The sequence below is a fragment of the Amblyomma americanum genome, chromosome 3, assembly GCF_052857255.1.
Source record: "Amblyomma americanum isolate KBUSLIRL-KWMA chromosome 3, ASM5285725v1, whole genome shotgun sequence".
Taxonomy (NCBI): Eukaryota; Metazoa; Arthropoda; class Arachnida; order Ixodida; family Ixodidae; genus Amblyomma; species Amblyomma americanum.
The window spans coordinates 83,852,302-83,874,218 of record NC_135499.1 but is presented as its reverse complement, the minus strand read 5'-3'; the positions used below and the strand labels follow the sequence as shown (position 1 = coordinate 83,874,218).

General features: G+C 46.6%; 1 protein-coding gene across 2 annotated transcripts in view; it reads left to right on the top strand.

Annotated features, from left to right (window-relative positions):
• LOC144124713 (transcription termination factor 2-like) overlaps window positions 1-21,917 on the top strand; it is a 63,149-nt gene that overhangs the window by 25,892 nt on the left and 15,340 nt on the right. For both annotated transcript variants that reach the window (XM_077657559.1, XM_077657560.1), the window contains exons 8-12: window positions 4,533-4,597; window positions 9,992-10,074; window positions 14,358-14,449; window positions 16,239-16,368; window positions 18,239-18,406. In XM_077657559.1, the coding sequence (XP_077513685.1) occupies window positions 4,533-4,597; window positions 9,992-10,074; window positions 14,358-14,449; window positions 16,239-16,368; window positions 18,239-18,406 (538 nt within the window). The remainder of the gene's footprint in view (window positions 1-4,532; window positions 4,598-9,991; window positions 10,075-14,357; window positions 14,450-16,238; window positions 16,369-18,238; window positions 18,407-21,917) is intronic.

The following is a 21,917-nucleotide window of genomic DNA, read 5'->3' as shown; positions in this document are numbered from 1 at the left end:
GCGCCAGGCGGTTTCGTTGCGGCGGAGAATTGATGCGACGAGGCATGTTATCGGCTAGTGATCTTCGGTGCGTCGTAGAAGCGGTCGGTCATGTCTGTGCAGCGGTGGAGGATCTCGTATGTGTCGCTGGTGAGCAACCTTCCCCAAAGGTTGCCACTTCTAGTTTTCCCGACGGAGACTAGGAGACATTTCGCGTGGAAGAACATCGCGGAGACGAGAAACGACGTGGAGACGGCGACCGAGCATAGTGTATGGTGCTTCGGGTGCCGCGGCCAGGTAATCGGTTATTTGTCGAGGTCATTCACCGCGCTGTGGTCGGGCCGCATCGGCACTATATCCCTGCAGACCCACACGTCGGTAACGACAGTTGTGGTAGACGTGACCGGGCGCCCGCAGTGATAGCACAGAGGGCGCTGATTGGCAGTACGCCAGACGTCGCTGTTCTGAGGGGGGACCTGAAAAGGGTGAGGAAGGAGTGGTTAGCGGCGAATGTGGACTGTTGTATCGGGGCGACTTGGAGGCGGCGGTGGACGGCTAACGGCTGCGGCTTATGTCATCATCTGGGATGGTGTATTCGGTTGAAGAGGGTCTGGCGGTGTGAGTGCCTGTTGGACCTCTTCACGAATAATGTTCAAAATGGAAGAAACCTGCGGCGATTGCGGGGCTGGAAAGAGCTTTTTAAGCTCTTCACGTACGATGGTCCGGATGATCACCCGAAGGACGTCGTGGCTAGAAGCATCGACACCGTTGGTAGCCATCAGCGACGGCGGACAATCGTACTATCTGGATCACATGTCGAGCATCTTCTCCATCGTAGTGGCTTCAGAAACAAATTCGGTGACTGTTCTGGGTGGGCTTCGAACTAACCTAGCAAAGATCTGCTCCTTGATGCCCCGCTTAAGAAAACGCAGCTTCTTCTTTTCGGATATGTTGGAATCAGCCTGGCAGAAGAGCTTCGCCATGTCTCCGGAGTAAACAAGGGCGCTCTCGTTTGGTAGTCGGACGCGTGTCTGGAGGAGCAGCTCAGAACGTTCTTTCCGGAAGACGGTGGTAAAAGCATGCAAAAACTGATTCTTGAAGGAACCTCATGTTGTTATTGTGGCCTCTCGGTTCTCAAACCAAGTACGAGCTGCACCCTCCAGCAAAAAAAAACATGTGCTGCAGCTTCGAGTCGTCAGCCCAGCTGTTGTATTGGGCTAAGCGCTCGAACTTCTCCAGCCAGTCCTCCGGGTCCTCGCCTGGAAAACCTTGAAAGGTGGCTGGCTTGTGTGGCTCTTGCAGCACGACAAACGGCGAATGGATGGCATCCGGCATCTGACGGGGGTTTGTGTGGACACTGATGGTCACGCTGAATCGGAGGTCAGCTTCCTAACGGTCGGACGAGACTGCAGAGGCCCGAACTCTGCTTGCAGTCCTTGCAGCCGACACTACCTTGGTGGGTGGGCGTAACATTGACTTTCAAGCATTCAGGCGGTCTGGAGTCCCGGCTTCCTGGAGGGGTCCTGGGCATGGGGTGCGCTACCCAGCAAACCTCCATCAAGATGTCACGCATGAATGCGGGAGGTCACTGATCACAAGAGACAGCGGCGGGCTTCGACGAACGCCTTGACCACAGCTCCAGATCGCTTCCTCTTCTTCATCTTTTGAGGTGGCGCGTGCTTCAGGTCAGCACTAAGCGAACATGTCGAATGCACTTTGTCAATATGGTACTCCAGCTGTGTCACATTGTGCGTTTTCCAGCGGTTTGTGTAGTCTCAACGTTTGAGATAGCTTGTGGCTGCATGTTCTGAATCCATGGCACGCGTCTGGGCTGTGGCTACTCCTCAGACAGATAACAGATCACAGAACGCAAGCAAATGAAAACTTTATAGATGCATCATATGACTGTAGAAATGCGGTGCTGCTGCAGTCGTGCAGTGTAGTTAGAAAACCTAAAGTAGGTTGTGACCGCCCAAGGGAAATATCAAAGAAAGAGAGGACGTGGGCAAGAAGGAAAGCACTTGAGGAGAGTCCATTGTTGCCTAATGAAGGTGGCGGCATGTGGGAGGAAATGAAACTGGAATGTGTTACAGCACACTTCATTTTCTGGCCTCCATTAGCTACGCTGAGCTGTCACTACAATGGTTTTCTTTTTATCCTTAATTGAAAAGAAACTTCACCCCCTGTGTTGTTTCTCTTGAAAGCAGAGAGAGCATGACATAACAGATTCTTGCTTGTGCTGTTTGTGCTCGTGGAAAATTGTTTGGATTGCTACGACGACCCACTGGATCCGGAAGTTGAGTCTATGACAGAGAGCTCAAGGTATCAGATATGGGTTCTAGTCATTGGAGTGTTCGCATTTAGCTGTCTTCGAGACTCATCTCTCGTATATGAAAGTAGTACACTTTGTTTCTGGGTTTTATTTTTTTAGAATTAAGTAGCTGCACTTGTGTGTTCCTTACAATGTCACAGCAGGTGCATCAGATGCAAAGCGCAGTTGAAGCAATGTCACACTGTGGGGTAGTGCTTGACACAACGGTCTCGATGAAATGTTAGGTTGGTGTTTGTGTTCTGAGATATTTATTCTGACATTTACCATGAGAACTTATGCTGGAATTGGGCCAAAGCTTAGATAGCAAGGGTTAAAAGATATGTACAAAATCTGCAATTGCAAGGTCTACTGTGAAAGAGTCAAAGATATCTGCTAGTGTGCATACAGCTTGTTCGGCAGTTTGTGCTGGCAAGCTAGATTTCGAGCAAGGCGACATTTCTGGTAGAAATTGGATTTAATGCACTGTTTGTAAAAATCACTTGTCTTTTACAAAATGAGAGCCCGCATTTGGTATTTTTCTCCTAGTATAAAGGGTCGGGCACTTGCATCAGTGATCCCATTCTTGCTCTCTCTTTGGTGGGTGCTCAAAGCTCAGCTTTAGTGCCCTGTTGAGCTTGTGGATGAATGCAAAAAAAAAAAGGAATAATTGGTGTCAAAGCTCCGCTGCCTCTGTGTATTCGAAGCTGCCTCACTAAGTCGAAAAAGTTTTCCCACTTATTGCTGTCCCTCTTTTTCATCGCGCTGCTAATGTTCTCTTGAGTGATGTAGTGCATTGTTTTGTTTGTTTATTTTACTGACAAGTGCCAATAGCAAGATGGATAAAGGGAATTGCTGAATTGGCATCATTTGTACAGGCATTGCATTGTGTCAAAGGAAAGATGACACAAGCTATTTAGGTTAAGGGATTCCTTGCATGCGGTAGGTGCCGGTTTTGATCCCCAGTGCCACTGGGTACCCACCGGTGATACAATGGGTACAAGGATTCCCCTCACCAGATGCTGAGCTTATCTTCGGTGATATGCTTGGGAAATGGGGTCAGAGCTTGAGTACACAAGAATACCTTGTGATATGGCATTCTTTGGCTAAACTTTCCTTGTGTAATAAAAATCCATCACCATCATAGGTTGGGGTCTTGTCAAACTGAGTAAGTGTGGGTGCTCAGTGAAAACACGATGGAACTGAATTTGACAAAAGCACCTTGCGGGGTAGCACAGTTTCCGTCATTTCTGCATCAGCTGTTGAATTCACAGACAGCGACTGCAGCATAATGCAACCTGCCACCTACTTCATTCCGAAACAGTCAGATAGATAGCCACCTTTCTGGGAGCCATGTTTGCCCCATTTGCTTGCTCACGTTGCTGTTGCAGCCGGTTTGATTCCTCTAAAAGAGAGTTCTAACATTGCTGCAGAAATTTAACAGTGACTCATTGACTGCTGCCATTTGCTTCAATGTGCCATTGCTGCAATTGCACATTGCTGTGAAATGCTGTGTAGTGTAAAATAAAGTAGCCTACCATCCGAAGTGCTCGCTGAAGGACATGATCCCACCATTAATGTTGGCTCAAGCTGCCAACATTTGCCTACACTAGGTGAGGACAAGACGCTGTACAGTATTCTCCCCTCAAGGCTAAGATGAGGAATGGTACTTGGAATTGTGTTTGACTTAAGGGAAGTTCAGGCCAGATGACCTTAAAGTAAGAAACTGCGTGTGTTGTAATGAAAACAAGAAGCTTTAGTGAATTTCCTTGATGGCTAAAAGAATTCAGTGTTGTGTTTGCAACAGCCTTGTTCCAGGCATTGACTGAGAGCTATGGTGCCTTAGTGAGTCCATTATGCGCATTTTTACACTCTATGCTACACTCTAAACATGAATACACCTATCTGGGAGTAAAAAGGGAGTAGGCTGTCATCTAGTGCACTCCCTTTTATAAAAAAGGATGTGTGTTGGAGGACAGCTTACTCCTTTCTGTTCAGAGTGTAGGAAAGTGTTCGCTGTGGCAGGTGTATCTGGGGATTTGTTTTGGAAATTTGCACTGACCAAGGAGCATGAAAGATGTTTGCGTAAGCTTATTTTTATGCATTGCATCCACAGCAAACCGAACAGCGTCATGTGAAGTAAGTGCTCAGTTCATCTGAAAATTTTTCACTGCATTGTGTTCAAAATATGCAGTACTGTTCTTCAGTTTTGTTGTGTGTTTCCGTGTGGGTGACCTGGATGCAGGTTCCTACAGTGCCGGCCTTTTGATGACGACGCCTTCTGGAAGCAGTGGGTCAAGGAAAATCCTGGTGAGGGAGACATGTACAGCCACGAGTTGCAGCAGGCACACTGCTCCCAGTGATTATTATTATTATTATTATTAATGACTGCTTGTTAAGCTGCTAATTTTTGAATTCCGTTTTGGAATTTCACAATTTAGTTAGAGAACATTGATCAGGGAGGGTTTCAGGTAAGCTGACACAACCTCCTCACTGTTATTCACTGCATGGTTACTATACTTCGTCTCACAAGATGTTTGCAGCACTACGGAAGGTAGAGCTCTCTCGTCCAATCAGGGCTGCAGAAACGCAGAAAATAGTCCCTCGAATATTTGAGGAGTGTATGACTATTAATCAAAACAATAAGCATTGCAACTAAAAACATGATTTGAACAGGTATATTTAAATGGTAGGGAGTGTTTCAACCACTGGTGAAATTACCAGACAAAGCCCGTACGGACACAGCTCTGCGGAGGCCTGCTGCGAGGTAGTGATGCGTCGCCACTTTCCAGCATGGCGTCGGACGAGTCTGTTGTGTCTCCTGTGTGCTCTACACCGACAGTGCGCTGTTTCCCCAAGCAGGCGAAGCAGGTGGCTTTAAATGCTCTTGAAGCGCTTCGCGTAGAGTGCGGGGGCAGTTGGAGTACAAATGCGCTCATCAAGAGGACGGCAAAACTATGGCCTCCGAGATCACCCGATGAAGAGCGAGCGCGTGCTTATAATCTCGGAGGCTTTAAGTGTGGAGGCGCAGGTCGCTCTGAGGGCGCCAGATGGCGCCAGGTGCCCAGCAGCAAAGCGCAAGCCTGCCGTATCGGGACCAATCAGCGCGTGCTCACAGCTCGAGCCACAGGCGCGTAGGAACACACTAATGTAGTGCGCGCCATCCTGATTGGACGAGAGAGCTGTACCTTTCGTAGTGCTGCAAACATCTTGTGAGACGGAGTTTAGACGTATTCGGAGGGTTGCATTGGGAAGAGCTGGGTATATTAAAAGGACAGAACACTGAATTTTAAGGACCCAATTTTTTGGTTGCACAACGGATAGCTTGCTGTCGGACATGCTGTATTCTGCAACGGTTTTATTGGAAATGCTGTAGGAAATTTTTACCGTGAGTTTTTAAATCATTGCATGTGCCCGTTTTTATATTTCCTGATGCTGGAAACCGTGATCAGCGAGCGTGATGCCGATTGCACGTCGGCAAAGGCGGTGTACCAAAAACTAAAATAAATCTCACCAGCCATACAGTAATAAGATATTTTTAGTAGATAGAGTAGCGCCCAGTTCAGTTTCCACACCTAAAGCTGTTACGGCATAGTGATTTACGCCTCGTCGACGAAAGCTTTTGTAGACCATGGTTGCTGCTTCATCCAAGAAATTTAAAACATTGTGGCGCTATCTAGTTGCAAAACTAAAAGCACACGGTCGACGATGCAACGGGACCGTTGCTTTTCTTCAAAGGGTGCACTGGAGAGTGTTAAGTATAATAAAACATGATGGAGACTCCTGAAAGAAAAAAACACTGTGCACTTAATACTAATAAGCAATATTTTACCGAGATGTGCTCACATAGTGGGCTACAGTGATAATGGTAGGTTGGACCGCTAGATTCCGTTTTATGCGATTTTCAGTGCCAAATTAAAATTATTGATAGTTATTATTTTTTATTATAAATACCTATTACAATTTATAAATAAATTATAAATACAGCAGGTCACTGATGGGACCCATTAACGTCATCACATCATACCCTCAAGGCAGAGCTTAAGTGCCTTCCAAAGTTTTTAATCTATATATAGTCTGTTTTTTATTTTTCTTGCCATGCAGCTTAGGTACCTGGCAACAAAGTGAGCCAGTTACTGCTCCTTTCCTTTTCTCAGAACACGGAGAAAGTAAACTAGGAGCAAGAATAGACTTAACACTAGACTGCCTAATTTGCTTCGTGCAAGGAGGTCCAGCTTATAACAGGCAATGTGGTATTGGAAGGTGTGTGACCAAGGTTTGACGACAGATCTAGACCATGAAATGTAGTGAAGTGTATTTGGCGAGACAAAACTGCACATAATAGTTGTAACTTGCTAGTGCTCACCTATGAGACAGAAACTTGGTGTCTAACAAAAAGGCTTTAAATTAAGCTGAGGACAGCAGAGCGAGCTTTGGAAAGGAAAATGATAGAGGCAATATTAGGAGACAGAAAGGGAGCAGGGTGGGCCAGGAAACAAGTGCGAGTTAATGATGTCCTAGACAAAACCAAGAGGAGGAAATGAGTATGGCATATAAGCCAAAGGGAAGATAACCGACGGCTTCTTATGTTAACAGAGCAGATTCCTAGAGGAAGTAGACATGACTGGAGACTGCAGAGATGTCTCTCTGTAGACACACAAGATTAGGCAACTTGCTGGAATGGTATGGCTGAAGTTGGCTGAGGCCAGGGTTGCTTGGAGATCAGTGGGACAGGCCTCTGTGCTGTAGTGGATGTAGGTACTATGATGATGATGATTTGAAATACTGCTGGACTGTACTGAGGTTGTGCCACGTGGCCGCCCAGTTAGACTCTCTCAGAGAATTCAGAGCTGGAGGAAAAGCAAAAAATAAAGTTTCAATGGAAGAGTCGCTGTGGATTGAGGAAAAAAAGGGCTCTTCTTAAGACGGGACATCTGACCACTGTCATTGTTCTAGCAATTCCTTCAGACTTTAATACAGTAGAGCCCTGATGTTATGTTTTTCATGGACCAGGAAAAAAAAAGTTTAGGGGGATCAATTGGATTGATGCGGAGGAAATGCGATTGCATTCTTCTTTCAATCACCAATCTATTCCAGTTCTGGTTCTATTTCAATTATGATTCTGTTCCAATTCTGAGTCCTTTTTTTTTCACCCCCAATCTACTGTATATACTCGCGTAACGAGCTCTTCATGGCCCTTTATAGTGCTGTCACATTAAAGCGTACTACCAGCCGATAAACATACTAGCCGGGAAGCACATGTGAAAAATGTACATCGTCGTCTGCCGCTTTTTCCCTTCTTTTTTTTTCTACTACTACTATAGTAAGGGCAGCATGCTCCTCTGGAATTTGCAAGGCTTTGCGGCTCTCGCGATTGTTCGCATACACAAAATGTCCTGGATGCCTTGTGATTGGTCTCCCACTGCTTGAGCAGCTGTTAGTTTAAGGGAGGCAGCAGCGAAGAACGAGGCCACAAATAGAGGGTGTAATTTGGGCACATGTGCGTTATTCTGCATAGTTTTCGTGGCAGCCACTTTAATCCTACACATTCCTCCTCTGCTGGAAGTTGCTTTTTTAAGCTGCAGGTGATAAAGCAAATGCGGATGACAAAAAAATTAGCTGTGGTTTAAACTTTGGTTAACCCTGGCGAGAAGTGAAAGCTTCCTTTGCATGGCAATGTTCACAAACACCACACACACTGCCGAAGGGATTGTCTGTAAAGCATCGATGAAATGCACATGTAGCCGAGTCAGACTTGCTGAGTCTGATCACAGTCAGTCTTCCGGCATTCCGTCTCACTTGAAACCATCTCCGCGTCCAGTGCCGAAGTTGAAGAAACCTCAGACTCTGTGTCGCTGGTTAGACGGGACGCTTTGAGTGGCCTCTTTTGTTTTCTGGCAGCATCGCTTTTCCGCCGCTTTTACAGCCAAATTGCAAGTTCATCTGCGGTCTCCTCAGCCCGTTTCCTTTTCTCGGTCTTGTACCACCGTTTAATTCTCGCTTTTTTGTGAGCTAACAGAGCAGGGTGTTCTTCCTACTCCATCGCAGCCGGTTTCTGCCGCCCCGGGCTCACCGTCTGTATATGTACACAGTTCTTCATTGACGTAATGGATGATGGCTCCACACCCGCTGTCAGGCAGTTTCCTTTCTCCTTGGTTGATTGCTTGTTACCAGAGTTCTTTCTTTTATATGACATCACCGCCCTGTAGAAGCGTACGGTTGCCAACCCCTCTTCCTATCCTTGACCTTGGGGTTTAAGGGGTGGTCCACCATCAAGTCTGGTCCCATACTACAGCGTGGCCTACGTGACTGCACTCCAAGGTTTGACCTTCAAAGTTGTCCAAGAATAAACTCACACTGACGCCACCCTCTTGAAAACCTGGCGTAGTGAAGCTTCTGCTTCAAAACATGCCTCGGAGCTAACTCGTGCAGCTCTTTCTCATACAGCACTGCCCACACTGCGATTGCTGCAGCATAGTTTCATTTTCACACCTTCAGTTATTCATGCTCGGGCCGCAGTGGTGATAAAGCAGCGCCAACAGCCGCAACAACTTGAGAGTTCAAGCCGCCCATAAGTTGAAAATCCCGCTTTGTCTGGTCTGCCGTCGCCATTCCGCACGCGCTAAACTTAGGCTGTTAATGCTGGTACGAGGTAAAGCACTATTGCAAAGTGACATTCGCGACATAGCACGTGGGAACACCGTTACAGTTGTGACATTGCAGCTGAGTCTGTATTGTTTGTATTGCATGGGTTTCAATGGGAGCTTGGACAAGTCTGCATCGTAAAATGTAGCAGCTGAGGAACACAGCACCTGGGAACATAACGGCAGGGTTCTGCAGTGCTAAATATTTTTTCATTGCAGGTTATGCAGAACTTTGCTGTTTAAGATTGTGCCTTTTGTGTGTATGTGTGTGATGCTGGTAATACAATGTATTTGCACTTTCCTGGCTTGCTGAGTTGGTCTTGGAGGAGTATCCCAGTGGCAGAGGCGATATGCTGCTGGGTTTGAGGATGCAGCACTTCGTAACTTCATGTTGTTTTAACCTTGTTTCTAGACAGAAAAAGTGCTGTATGTACTAATACTTCAGGCGTAAACGAAAGAATGCCAATTGTTTGTTCCGGACTAACCTGTGTGTGGCTAGCTGTGTGGCTTCACATAGCCAAAGCTCCATTTCTGGCCTTTGGACATAAAGTTTCTGAGCTTATGTTGTTGACATTGTTTTCATTATTATGTCAGAATGGCCTAGTCTGGTGAGAAAAGGATCCTGCCGAGCTCAAGAGGTGGGAAATTCGGTTTCACACAGCAAGAGTAGATGAAAGTTGCTTAAGCTTTGCGTAACTCAGTCACGTATAATGCATGGTGGCTGTTTGCCTGTTGGCGATGTATGCCGAAAAGTTACGGATGCCAGGACACTGTTTGCCTGTTGGCGATGTATGCCGAAAAGTTACGGATGCCAGGACATGTGACAGTAAAGGTAAAAGAAAGGTTTGGGACGGGGGGGAACAGATAGTCATGCTTGGTGGGTCTTCATGCATATTGTGGTTTGGCAGTGACAACTTCGAAGCATTAGAACACTTAGAGCCACCATCGTCCAACATTTCTTAATGTCTACGCTCAAGTTAAGAGGAGCGCATTGACCTAGTTCAGCATATTACAGGCCATGTTACTTTAATGATTTGGGTGTGCTGCTGCGTGTGTGCAGGGCCAGAGGCAATGGCTGTGGTCATGAAATGCCTTCTGCTACGTAGAACCAAGGAGCAGGCTGGCAAGGACGGCAAGCCATTGGTGAGTATCTTGTGTGGCTTTTCTGGCTTCCTTCAGACATTCCGTCTTGCACAGTAGCTCCGTTTTAATTGAGCCTTGCTTCAAACGGGCGATCTTGTGGAAGGTTCGTGCGCGTCCTGCACATTCTGTGCTCTGCTGCCTGCAGTGGCATGCTCTTTGGCTAAGGTTTGCTGTGACGTGTCTTGTAGCGGTTATGAACTGAAGATTAGTGATGTGATAGCGGCAGAGCAGTTGTAATGACCTTGTCACATGAGCAGATTTAGTGTCATGTTCTACCAGTGGCATTCGCCTGTGGTGTCATGTGGTGTGGGTAGGCGGGCCAGCCAGTGGGCGTATGATCTGAAATTTCAACTCTTGCTAAAAAATTTATCGACTTTTTTTTCCCACATAATGAACCCACCCCCAAATTGATGTTGACTTTTCTGGAAAAAAAATGGGTTCATTACTTGAGTAAATACAGTATGTGCAGACCTATGTCAGCCCAGAAGATACAAACACTGCACGTAATATGTTGTCCTGCAGTTTGTCATGTTGTTGCCCGAAAAGGTATCCTGTGTGTAGCAGCTTCACCTTGCTAAAGTCTGAGGAGGCTAGGTGCACATTTAGAACGTTGCGGAAAAAAGGTCCAATCCAAATGGCACTTTTCTTTCCCCGTGTAACAGCAGCCGTTCAAGTGGCATTTCACGAGGTGAAGGGCACTCGCTGGAAGTGGCACTAAATTTGCCTTTTTGGTACTCATATAAGGTGCGTTCCAGCATAACTCGATGCAAAAACCTGCTCGCACTAAAGAGGAGAGTTGCACAAGCACTACAGCAACCCACACGGTGAATTTACCCAGCAACATGTTCTTTGGAAAACAAGGTGCACCTTGTCTGTGTGCCCACAGAGCACCTCCAATGGCTTTGACACCTTCAGCACATTGGACAAGCTTATCCTGTCAGTGCAGTATTTGTAATAGTAGTTGCTTTAGGCGGGCAGTACAGCTCACTAATTTCAATTCTTCCAGGCTTTGCAATGCAACACACAGACTGAGGTCATACCGTATTTACTTGCGTATAAGCCTCCCTTGTGTAAGTTAAGGGTGTAACCCACACCCTTAACTTGAAACTTCACGAAAAAAAAAAAAAACATAGCATATAACCCGCATGTTTACATGAAAAAAAAAAAATGAGCGCTAAAAATATACAACCGCACATTCAGTGATCATTTCATTTTCAGAACATTTATTCAAACTACCACCACGACGTCACTGATTATACGATTCTCAATCGTCACCACCCTCACTGCTGCCATCCGAGGCTTCATCGTCACTCTCAAAGACGTAGTTGTCCTCGGAATCATCCAAGCTGTTACCGATGGCACATTTTTTAAAGCTTTTACGCACCATGTCAGCCGGTATCGCTTTCCTCGCATCCACGATCCAGTGGCACAGCAATGGAATATCAGGCCTTCGCACGCGTCCTGTCGGTGTGAGGGTGTAACTCACGACACCTAAACAAAGGAGGCAAAGAGTGCAAACTGGGGTGTAGTACACAAAACAGCGCCTGACACTAGGCTCAACAATGCTGGCTGAAGAAAACGTGGCCAGTGGCGTGGGGGGTGTGCGGAAGAATAAACAGACTATGAGCCTGATAAGCGTCGATGACGATGGCGGACTACACAGGGGAGGTGGCAGCACATTGCCTTGAAGGCGACCCCCCCGCCCCCCCAGAGGAAAAATTCGCAGATAACCCGCACCCCCACTTTTTAAACACATTTTTTTTTTTAATTTTGGTGCGGGTTATACACGGTAAATACAGTATGTGATGAATTTCAGTGGCAAAGAATGTTCTCATGCAGCTGAGAGCTATACTTGGTTATACTGGATGCTGCAGCAGAAAGCGCATGTACAATCATGCGCAAGAACGGAGTCCATGCGAATGTTGTAGTTTTTCTGTAGAAAAAAAATTGGCGGTGGTTTAGCTCTAGTTAAACCTGGAGTGACGCGATAGCTACAGCTGGCCAAATGGAACTTGGTCACGTTACTAACCATGTGATCAGCCAAGGTGCCGTGCCGCGGGCAGCTGCTCCACACCAAGTGACCAACCACGTGACAGCCACAGGGTGGTGGTGCAGCCACGGGGTAGCGGTGCAGCCACCGCCAAGGCGCCGCCATGCTGAAGGCTCGAAATGCTACCGTAATGTAGCTATCGCTACAAAAAGCCTGCCTGATGGAAGTGCTCTGTTGAGCAGGCCAGCATAATGGGGAGGGCGCACTGTGCATATATAGGCATTGTCAGAGAGTGCTGGCATATGGTTCTGCCACCTTTGCATGGTCTCTGCACTTTGCACATGCCTGTAGATGTGAAAATTGCTGTAAAGATTTCTAGGTAAAACCTGTATGCATTCAGTATGTCACCTAACTTACCTCGTATGTTCCTCTAAAGTCTTTACTGGTGTTTTGAAAGGTTAAAGCAATAAAATATTGATGGATGATAAGGCAATCTTATCCGATAAATCTTTGCGGGCAGCTGGCAACGACGCTTGTATGCTGCCGCTTTCGTTTCTTGTTTGCGCTGGTACACGGGGTCTCCTACGTCTTGTGGTGACTGATAGTGAACTCGTGCTTGTTCTGCTAGATGCGCTTGCCTTGCTTCATCCTCTGCTGCATAGGTTGGTGATGGTGCCACAGTCTCTCTTGCCTCACACTGTCATTGCCTTCATTTCCATTTTTGCTCAAGGCCTAGAGGCCGCCCAGCATGTGCGCCGCGCGGCCTCTCGGTCTGCACTCTGTCCAACATGCTGATGTCCTGGGCAAAAAGGGTGTGGTGTGAGTGCACAAGCCCTTACATATCGCTGTAGCACTGCAAGCGCACCCTGACTTGCGCTGTGCCACTTTACCCCCTAATCGTTCTCCCGCCTGACTATCGGTGCCATCTCTTTTTCGACGTTCCCTAGGGGGCACTGCAGAGGCTTCTTGACACAGACTCAAGCCAGCGGTTTGGCTGAGTAACAGCAGAACTGCTTCTAGGGTTAAAGCAAGGTCAGCTCAGAGGTGATTAGAATGATGAAACACTTTAGGCTAAGTGCAGGTATCACTGCACAAATGAAACCCATTAAGCTAATTACTATTAGAAATTAATGCCACATTATTTTACGTATTTTGTTGCATTTACAGTGTATTGCTTTAATTTAGTGCTTCATTACTGCATCAATATATTCATTTCATGGTTGCTTGGTAATAACTTTATTTAGACTCACTTCAGTGGATCAGGTGAGGGTGGGTGAAGGGGGAGGTGTGTTGGAACAGTATGGCAACGGGCCCTCGGGCCGCTCTAGATGGTCAGGCACTGTTGGCCCGCGGCGACCATCAAGGCCTAGCCCACAATGCGATGCTGTAGCTCTGCCTGTGAGCTGCACAGAGCAACCTCCCATCGCTCCTGTGATTCCATCTCTTGGAAAGGAGGTTTTGGCTAGTTTGAGCAAATTTGACATGTGTGTTAAAAATCCGCTCTGGTGCTCTGCCGTATTTCTTGTCAATTCCGTTTTTATTGTTTCTTGCTTGTGCATTAAGTTTATTGCTGAGCTGATTTGTTTAACCCACTCTTGCAATAGCCCCAGATAGGGGCTGCAGTTGTGGGGTTGACTTGTGGAGATATAAATACGTTCTCCCCACTTAATCGCGGCTGACACGGTTCAAAGCCGCCCGGACCCCATCCCGTGATCGCGTACGCTACCGGGCACACCCCAACCACGGCGGGCCTTGCTCTGAGGGTACAGAGGAACGACACATTGGCTGACACAAGCAGGCATTTATTGCTACAGCAACAATAACGCCAGCTAGCAACAAGGTACGCTAATGAATCAAGGTCGTCCGACTCACCAGCAAGGTTCCGAGCGAATGTTCGCCCGCGCTAGGGCAAGGGATATATACTCCGAAGGCCGGACAGGACGAGTATGGGAGCCTGTCTCCCCGTCACTTCCTCGCCCCTCCGGCGAAGAGCGTAGCCGCGAGCGACACGTCCGCTCGCGCTGATGATCCCCGCCGAAGCGCCCCATGCCCCCTCTCCCGCGCGCGGGCTTTGGCAGTCTCCCACGCAGCAATGCTGGCGCCCTCTCTTGCCAGTTAATGTAACTGACAAAGGAATGCGTTCATCCTCGAGGTGAGACTGCCGCTGCACGGTGCCTCGTGGGAAAGCAAACACAGGGGGCTGCAGGGCAGGTCTCCACACAGTGCATATGAATAAATAAAATACTAAATAAACACCAGGCCCATGGATGTTTCTCTTTTTGATCACATGCAGGTGCCTTTGCCCAAGAAAAACATAGTCCTGCACAGACTCTCTCTGGAAGGAACTGAGGCCAAGGTCTACAAGGAGCTCGATGAGTGGTCCAGGTATCACCGCCTTTCTCAACATTTGATTTATTTTATTTATTCTCCCCAGGGTGTATTGAGGTTATGTCCACTTGTATCGAACGTTGTTCATTATGAAGTCCTATTAAAGTATGCGACAGACACTGAATAAAATGGTGCATAGATTTTCATCTTAAATGGCTGCTTTGGTGTAGTTGTGTGCATTGCGAACTGTACTTCACAATTTTAGATGTTGCTTGCGAAATATTGACGTATACTGCTGCATCCACATTTTCATGTAAAAAAAAAACGGAGGCTTGCCTGTGAGCTGACACTGCGTGCACTTCGGGGATGGTTGCTGTTGTGACAATCTGGTTAGCATTGGAGGCAAGTTCAGAAAAAAATGACAACATGATGGATCATGAAAAAATGCTTTGCATTTCAGACTTTACACAAAAGTCTGGAATTACATCATGACTGGTTGCCACCTGTACTAGGAAGCAGAAATCTGGCAACCGCATTTTTTTTCCTGCATGTCTGAAGCTGGAGACATATAGAAGGCTCAGAGCACAACTTCACATTTAGCAGAACCCTGCTTATACATTCCGAGGTGCAGTGCTTTCCCGGCTGCTACGCCTTTGTGAACCAGTCCTACTCTTGCTCCCATAGAAAGCCATGCAGTAGAAACTTGGCTGTTATACTGCAAGTGTGGCTGCATTTGCACATGGTACATCGTCATGTTATCTCATAGTACTGCTTTATCACATTCTGGCATCTTGGCAGCCTACGATTGAATGCACAAGGCACAGCGACGGTAAGCCGGCCAAAGCAAACTCTATTACAGCGCTTAACCACCACCATGTTCGGCAGCCTCCCACACGTTGCACCCATGCCAGCGCCTTGCACGCTTACGGGTGGTGTGGAATTCGTTGCAGCTGTTGGTGCAATCCATCGTCGCTGTGACACAAACTACTGAAGATGCATAAGTGAAACTAAGTAGTGCAGACTGCCCAGGCAGCGCTGCACAAGATGCAGTTGCACGAATTGACTTCGAAGCTTCTATTTCTATCATCCACTTTTTGCTCCTCACCTGCCACCTAAAAGGTGCAGTTTTTAGGTTCCAATAGATGAGGACTGTGTAGGAATAAAGCAGCCGAAGCGCACACATGCTGCAACTTCACCTGCTGCTTGCATTCTCCCTTCCACCAACAGCTGCACAACCAGACGGAGAGCCATGGCAAGGCATTTTGGACATGCAGAACGACTGTGAGAGCTGCAGAACGTTGTAGGTTTCAAAGGAGCTTGTTGCGCTTGCAGTAATTTTGACTGCTGTGTTTCTAGGGTGGTGCATTTTATCCTCACAGTGCTGTGAAAAGCGTAACAGCAGGGTTCTACTACAGTGGCTCTCGACAGCTTGGGTTATTGTCCCTCATTGTCTTCCTCTAGAACATAGTCAGTAAAGAATTTTTATGGCGCAAGGGCAGCTTTGGCCAAAAAGTGCCATGACACAAAGTGCTTTTCGTCTGCACAAGGTGGTGCCAAAAGCGTACCCTTTTCCAAGCATATCACCCCATTTAAGCCGAGCACTTGGACAGTGTAGTTAAAATTGATGTTAATGAGGCGTAGGAGGCCAGCAATTTATTGCCAACATCTTTTAAGGCGAGACCTTGTTTTATATATATTCCGTTATTGTTAGTGTTGTTAATGTTGGTTCTGCGGTAGCATCTGATGAATGCAGAATGCAAAAATGCCCATGTGCTGATGTTTTGGTGCACATAAACCACATGCACATTTGCTGAAGCGTGCTGCATTCCTCTCGTATGATGCACAGGTCGAGTGGTCCCGAGAAGTATGTGGATCCTGTGACTGGTCGGGAGCTGTACCGCAACACGGGCTCCCGGCGCTTTGTCATGCTCATCCGGCTCCAGCAAGCCTGCTCCCACCTGGCCCTCCTGAAAAGGGTGTGTGTTAGCCTCCACAAAAAGGAGGCAGTGTAGCTGTGAAGATGTCTCTTTTAGCGATAGCTACGTTACGGTAGCATTTCGAGCCTGCGGTGGCATGTGCGACGCCGCCACTGCCACGTGGTCACGTGGTTGATCACATGGTTGGTCACGTGACCAGCCACATGATGCGGAGCAACAGCTGTGCGCATGCGCTGTGTCAAGTGGGATGAAGATGAAGGAACGCCCAGCGAAACGGAGCGGCGGAAGACTGACTTTGAAGTTCAACTGAGCAATTCCCACTCAGCCAGCTGTAGCTATCGCGTAACTCCAGGTTTAACCAGAGCTAAACCACTGCCAATTTTTCCTTTGGTGGTAGAAGCTGAGCAGAGAAGAGGGGCGCGATGCACGTTTTAGTTATTTTTGTGTTTTTACCAACACATGGGAACACAGAATTGCCACCCATGTGCAGTTGTGTTTGGCAACAACTCTTGAGCCAGCTGTACTTGAATATCAGCAGATGCTGTTACCTTTCTTGTTTGCACTGAAACATCCGAGGGCACAAAATGTCTACCACTGTTTTGGCTGCAAGAATGGAAGAATCAGTGAACACCCATAAGTAGGGAATTTGCATTAAGAAGGAGGGGCCCTAAAGACACTGTAATAGTGGCCGTGTTTGTATGACTGAGTGAGCAGCCAAGACTGTGGTGCAAGAACCCGTGAGCTGTGGGTTATTCACTGTTTTCCTCAAGACCCTTAAAATGTGCAGTGGCTTAAGTGTCGTATCAAGCTGCAAATTTTATGCAGCAGTTTAGAAAAGAAATTAGGGGGACATTCAAGCTCCACCTTAAGAGTATGACAGGACAGTGTTAATGGTTATGTGCTACTCTCTATCTTTATTAGTCCCTCTTTCTGATTACATACACTTAGTCCCTCTTTCTGATTACATACACTCATCAGCATACATCAGTAGGTATACTAAACCATGTGATACACAAGACACACACTCTGTTCCACCAAGTCGAACGAGCGTACCTCAGCGGCCTAGGGGTAGCGCGTGGGAGCCATTTGTTGAGGTACAGTTTAATGCGATTTGAAGGTGTTCACTTCAAACTTGACTGACTGAGATTAAAATACTTGAATATAATTTATTTTCAAAAGAACGGTGTATTGATTACATGAGCTTAGCTAGCCGAAGGATTCATCTATCCTGCACCGTTATGTTTGTTGCAGACTAAGTGACCATCATGCTAGAAAAAAGTTCTTAGTCTGTTTCAGCCGCAACGAATGTGATAACCAAATCGCACTAGACTATACGTTTGTTCATAAACTTGCACTCGTCTTTCCATATACTGCGGCGTCATTACTCACGCTACATTCATGTTGTTTCGTTTTTTTTTTCTTTGCACACCCACAGAGTTGTCTCTCACGTAACAATTTTTTTGTTTTTTTCTCCCATTTCATGCCCGCAAAGTCGACTTTCTCATTGCAGTCATGGTCGCACTATATTCGGGTAAACACAGTAGTTTCCAGTCAGTTGGAAACCAGCCAAATGTTCTGGCATTGTTCATTATATCAAAGAATATCGCTTAACTGAGCCACTCATAACAGAAGTGCACTGCATAATGCGAGCGTTTGTACACTGTGCTGGTCATAGTTTTTGATGTGGCTGCCACTGTAGAGCACTGTATCACCTGAGCCATTTACAGTAGATCTGATGATTGCAGTCTCATTTCTGATGTCTTAGACCCATTTCTTTCTTTATTTATTTATTTATTTATTCTCTACCGTTGGCCATCATGAGTGCTCCTGTGCACAGTGCAATCGTTTTGCAACAGCTGCTCAGCATGAAGGAGAAGATGATGCAGGGCTTTGCATTTTTTATGTACAGAAGGTGCTCGAAGACGCAGCCGTGGATACGGACGAGCTGCTGTCAGCCAGCATGGCGGGGCTGCAGCTGGCAGATGAGTCGGCCGCAGGTGAAGACCGCCTGGATGCCCTGAACCTCGAAAGATACGCAGGCGCACGGGAGTTTGATTCTGCCTACGTCAGCTGTAAGGTCCGTCTGCTGGCCGCTTCCTTTGTTTCTTTCTTTTCTTCCGTGGCTTGAGTTTGGCTTCATCCAGAATTAGACAGTCTGTCGAGGTCTTTTTTTTTCTTTGTCATTCTATCTTCTGGTTGTGTGTACTGGGAAAAAAGCCACATATTGCATCACTGATAGCATGTGCAAGCTCAATGTGCCTGATGCCAACGGCTGCCATGGTTGTACTCGGCTTCTGACCCGAAAGGTGCTGGTTCGATTGCAGCCACAGCGGTTGCATTTGGATGGAGGCAGAATGCTAGAGGCCTGTGTATGGTGCGATGTCAGTGTACAGTAAAGAACCCCAGGTGGTCGAAATTACTCGGGAGTCCTCCACTATGGTGTCCTTCTTAGCTTGAGTCGCTTTGGGACATTAAACCGACAAAATCAAACCGAAACCAAAGCCATCAGCTGGTTAGCAGTGCCTGTCGCTATATACAAAGCAACTTCTATGCCACTGCTAGGCCTATTGCAGTCAGTAACGCTTTTTTGTGGCTCAGTCATCTAAGGCATTAAATGCAACTGATGGGTCTTCGCTGACACTGGGAACCTTGCTTATTGCAGCTTTGGCAACATGGGGGGGACACATTTTGAATTTCGGTATGAACTGCACTTCAGTTTTGTCGTATTTTCCCCTCGAGACCGTGGGAATGCTACCACTGAGCATTTCATCTAGGGGTGTGCAAATATCCTAAATTTAAAATATGAATCGAATGTGTTTGTTATTCAGTTCATATTAGATTCAAGAAATTGATGTTCAAGAATTCCCTAATAGTATGAAGCAGTGATTGAATACCTCTCTGACTTCATAAATCTGACCAAGGCAAAACCACAATTTCTGGGCATGTTATCCGAAGATAGTCCAGAGTGTCAGAGAAACAGCTACAAAGGTGTCCTCTTCACTTTCGTCGTTGTTTATTGTGTGGACCGGCCACATTCATACGCTGCTAGGCTTGACCTCGTGCGCAATCCCACAAGTGGGCTTTGCGACATAACACATATGGCAAGAACAGGACAGGCGACCGCCAACTTTGAACAGTCACAAAGCAAATGCATGCGGTTTTCTGTTTGATCCATAATGTGTTACATGTTTACCACCCACGCCTACGTTACTCATCCTGTTGCCTTCACAATACTTTTAGCGTGAGTTGAGGCGTCATTGGCAGGGTAAGTGAGTGTGTAAAAACCCCACCTATTGCATGGTGCATTGTAGTCCTTGCATCTCTGACGTGTGCATAACAAGGCATGATGATGACAGGGACGGGCCCTGTATCTAGGCCAAAAAATAGTTTGGCCAAATAGTAGCCTTGGTTTATGAGTTTTCAGCACCAGCCTGCGACTATGGTGGCTGTCAGTCACGCATTTGCCATCTCTCCGAAACCAGCTGTGCAACACATTCAGACACCAAATGGCATGTTGCTAGTCATTTCTTTTTCCTAGTCTCACCATTCAAATGCCAACGTGCATTCCCCTTGCTTACGTCCACACTGTTCTTCAAGCTCAACAAAACTGCACACTTTTCACAGAGTTTTCGAAGTTTGTGCAGTGGAGCCTCCTTACGCGCCTTCACTGCATTTTTGTCAGTTATTTACAGTAGAATCTCAGTGATACAAATCTGACAGGGTCGCAAATAAAATTCGTATTATCCGAAGTTTTGTATCATCCAAACGAACAAAATTTGTATGTGGAAGCATGAAAAATGCATTCACGCAGATCTGTTCACGGCTGAAAGGGTTTAGCCGTCAGCTGTGCAGCCACAGCTCGTTACTCGCATGGCGTACAGTGCGACTGGCGATTGTGACGTTGGCAATGTGCAGGCCGCTCACTGCCGCTCACTGCTCGTGGTGTGTGCCGCACGATTAGCAATCATGACATCGACGATGTGCAGGCAGTGCTCTTGAGAGCGCGATCGCAACTCGGATGTTCGAATCATCTGCAGTGGTGCAAAAGAGAGTTCGGAACATCCAAAATTCTGCGCATGGTACCCAATGCACTCCGCCCGGGAAATTTTTTGAATTCGTATCGTCACGAAATTTGTATCAGCTAAGTTCGTATTACCGAGATTCTACTGCATTTGTATCTTAAGAGGAGGAGGTGTCAGTTTTTGGATTTAATTTTGTCATTCATTGTGCATAGCCACAATACAGGTAACATATTGTTATGCTGTCTAGTCAAGCAATATACATTTCTTTGCTGCAAGGATCTGCGTTAGTGTAGTTTTCTCTATTTCAGTTGCAAAGACCATACATTATTTTGAAAAAATGAGATAATTTGTCTATTTATCTTTGTCTGAAATTTTTTTCATATTGAACAGATATTCCATATTCGAAGGCACTTTTCTTTCATGTTCGTATTAGATTTGTATACAAAAATTTCGATATTTGCACACTCCCAGCTTTATGCTTTGTTTTAAACAAATTTTGTGGACTGCCATGCACCCTATGAAGTATGCAAAAATTTGTAGTAGTGCCTCGCGGTGTTGTAAAGGTTGTGCATATTATGCTCTATGGCATCTCCTTTCTTCCATAATACTCACCTAACGTCTTGACCTAGAACTGCTCTCAGTGACTACACTCTTGAGGCTGACTACAGATGTGTGGTGACCAGTGGCGTAAATCCACGCTTATTTCAGAGGGTTTCACTGCTCTCCAGACCCTCCCTTTCCCCCCTGACCTAACAAGTGCGATTCAGGTATATTCCGAAGTACTGACAAAGCCGCTGCTGTCAGCAGAAGCCTAACTGACTGGGAGCGATACAGCGGAGCAAACTGGACAGTCGACGAGAGAAGGCTCCAAAACATTCCCTAGCGAAAGGCCCGTACCGTCCAGCTAGAAACCCTGCATAGTGCCCCATGCGCACAGTTAAATGCGGCAGTGTACCGCATTGTTTAACAGTGGATGCTAGCCACTTGAGTAGAATGGTATCTTCGCCTGCATTCCTGACCCGAAGAGCTGACTAATTGAAGGCACTGCATTTTCAGACAACACTTATGTAACCCATGTGGATGTGATCCTTGTGGTAGCAAATCTCTCTCTTAGGATCCAAAGAGATTTTGGACCTTATATAAAGCTACCAGCCTTGCTTGAAGGGGAGCTCTCTCCTTATCTGAAAACAATATGAATAAGATACATACAGTCAACGACCGAAAATTCGGACGCCCGATTTTTCGGACATGCTTGATTATTCAGACTTTTTCGCGGCACCGCGACATGGCCCATAGAGCCAATGTATAAGAGTGCCTGAAATTTCGGACGCACCGCAACTGACTGCTCGATTTTTCGGACTGCGTTCGCATTCGCCGCCATATAATGTGTACAGTGGAACCTCATTAATTCAAACTGTAGGAGAGATCGAAAACTTGATCAAACAAAACGAAATTCAAGCTTAAAGGGAGCCTCTTAACTTGTGATGCTGAAATTCTGCACGAGTTGGCATATTGCACCCACGTGGTTTTTAATTCGTACCATTCTTGAATGTCTTCCTACGCATA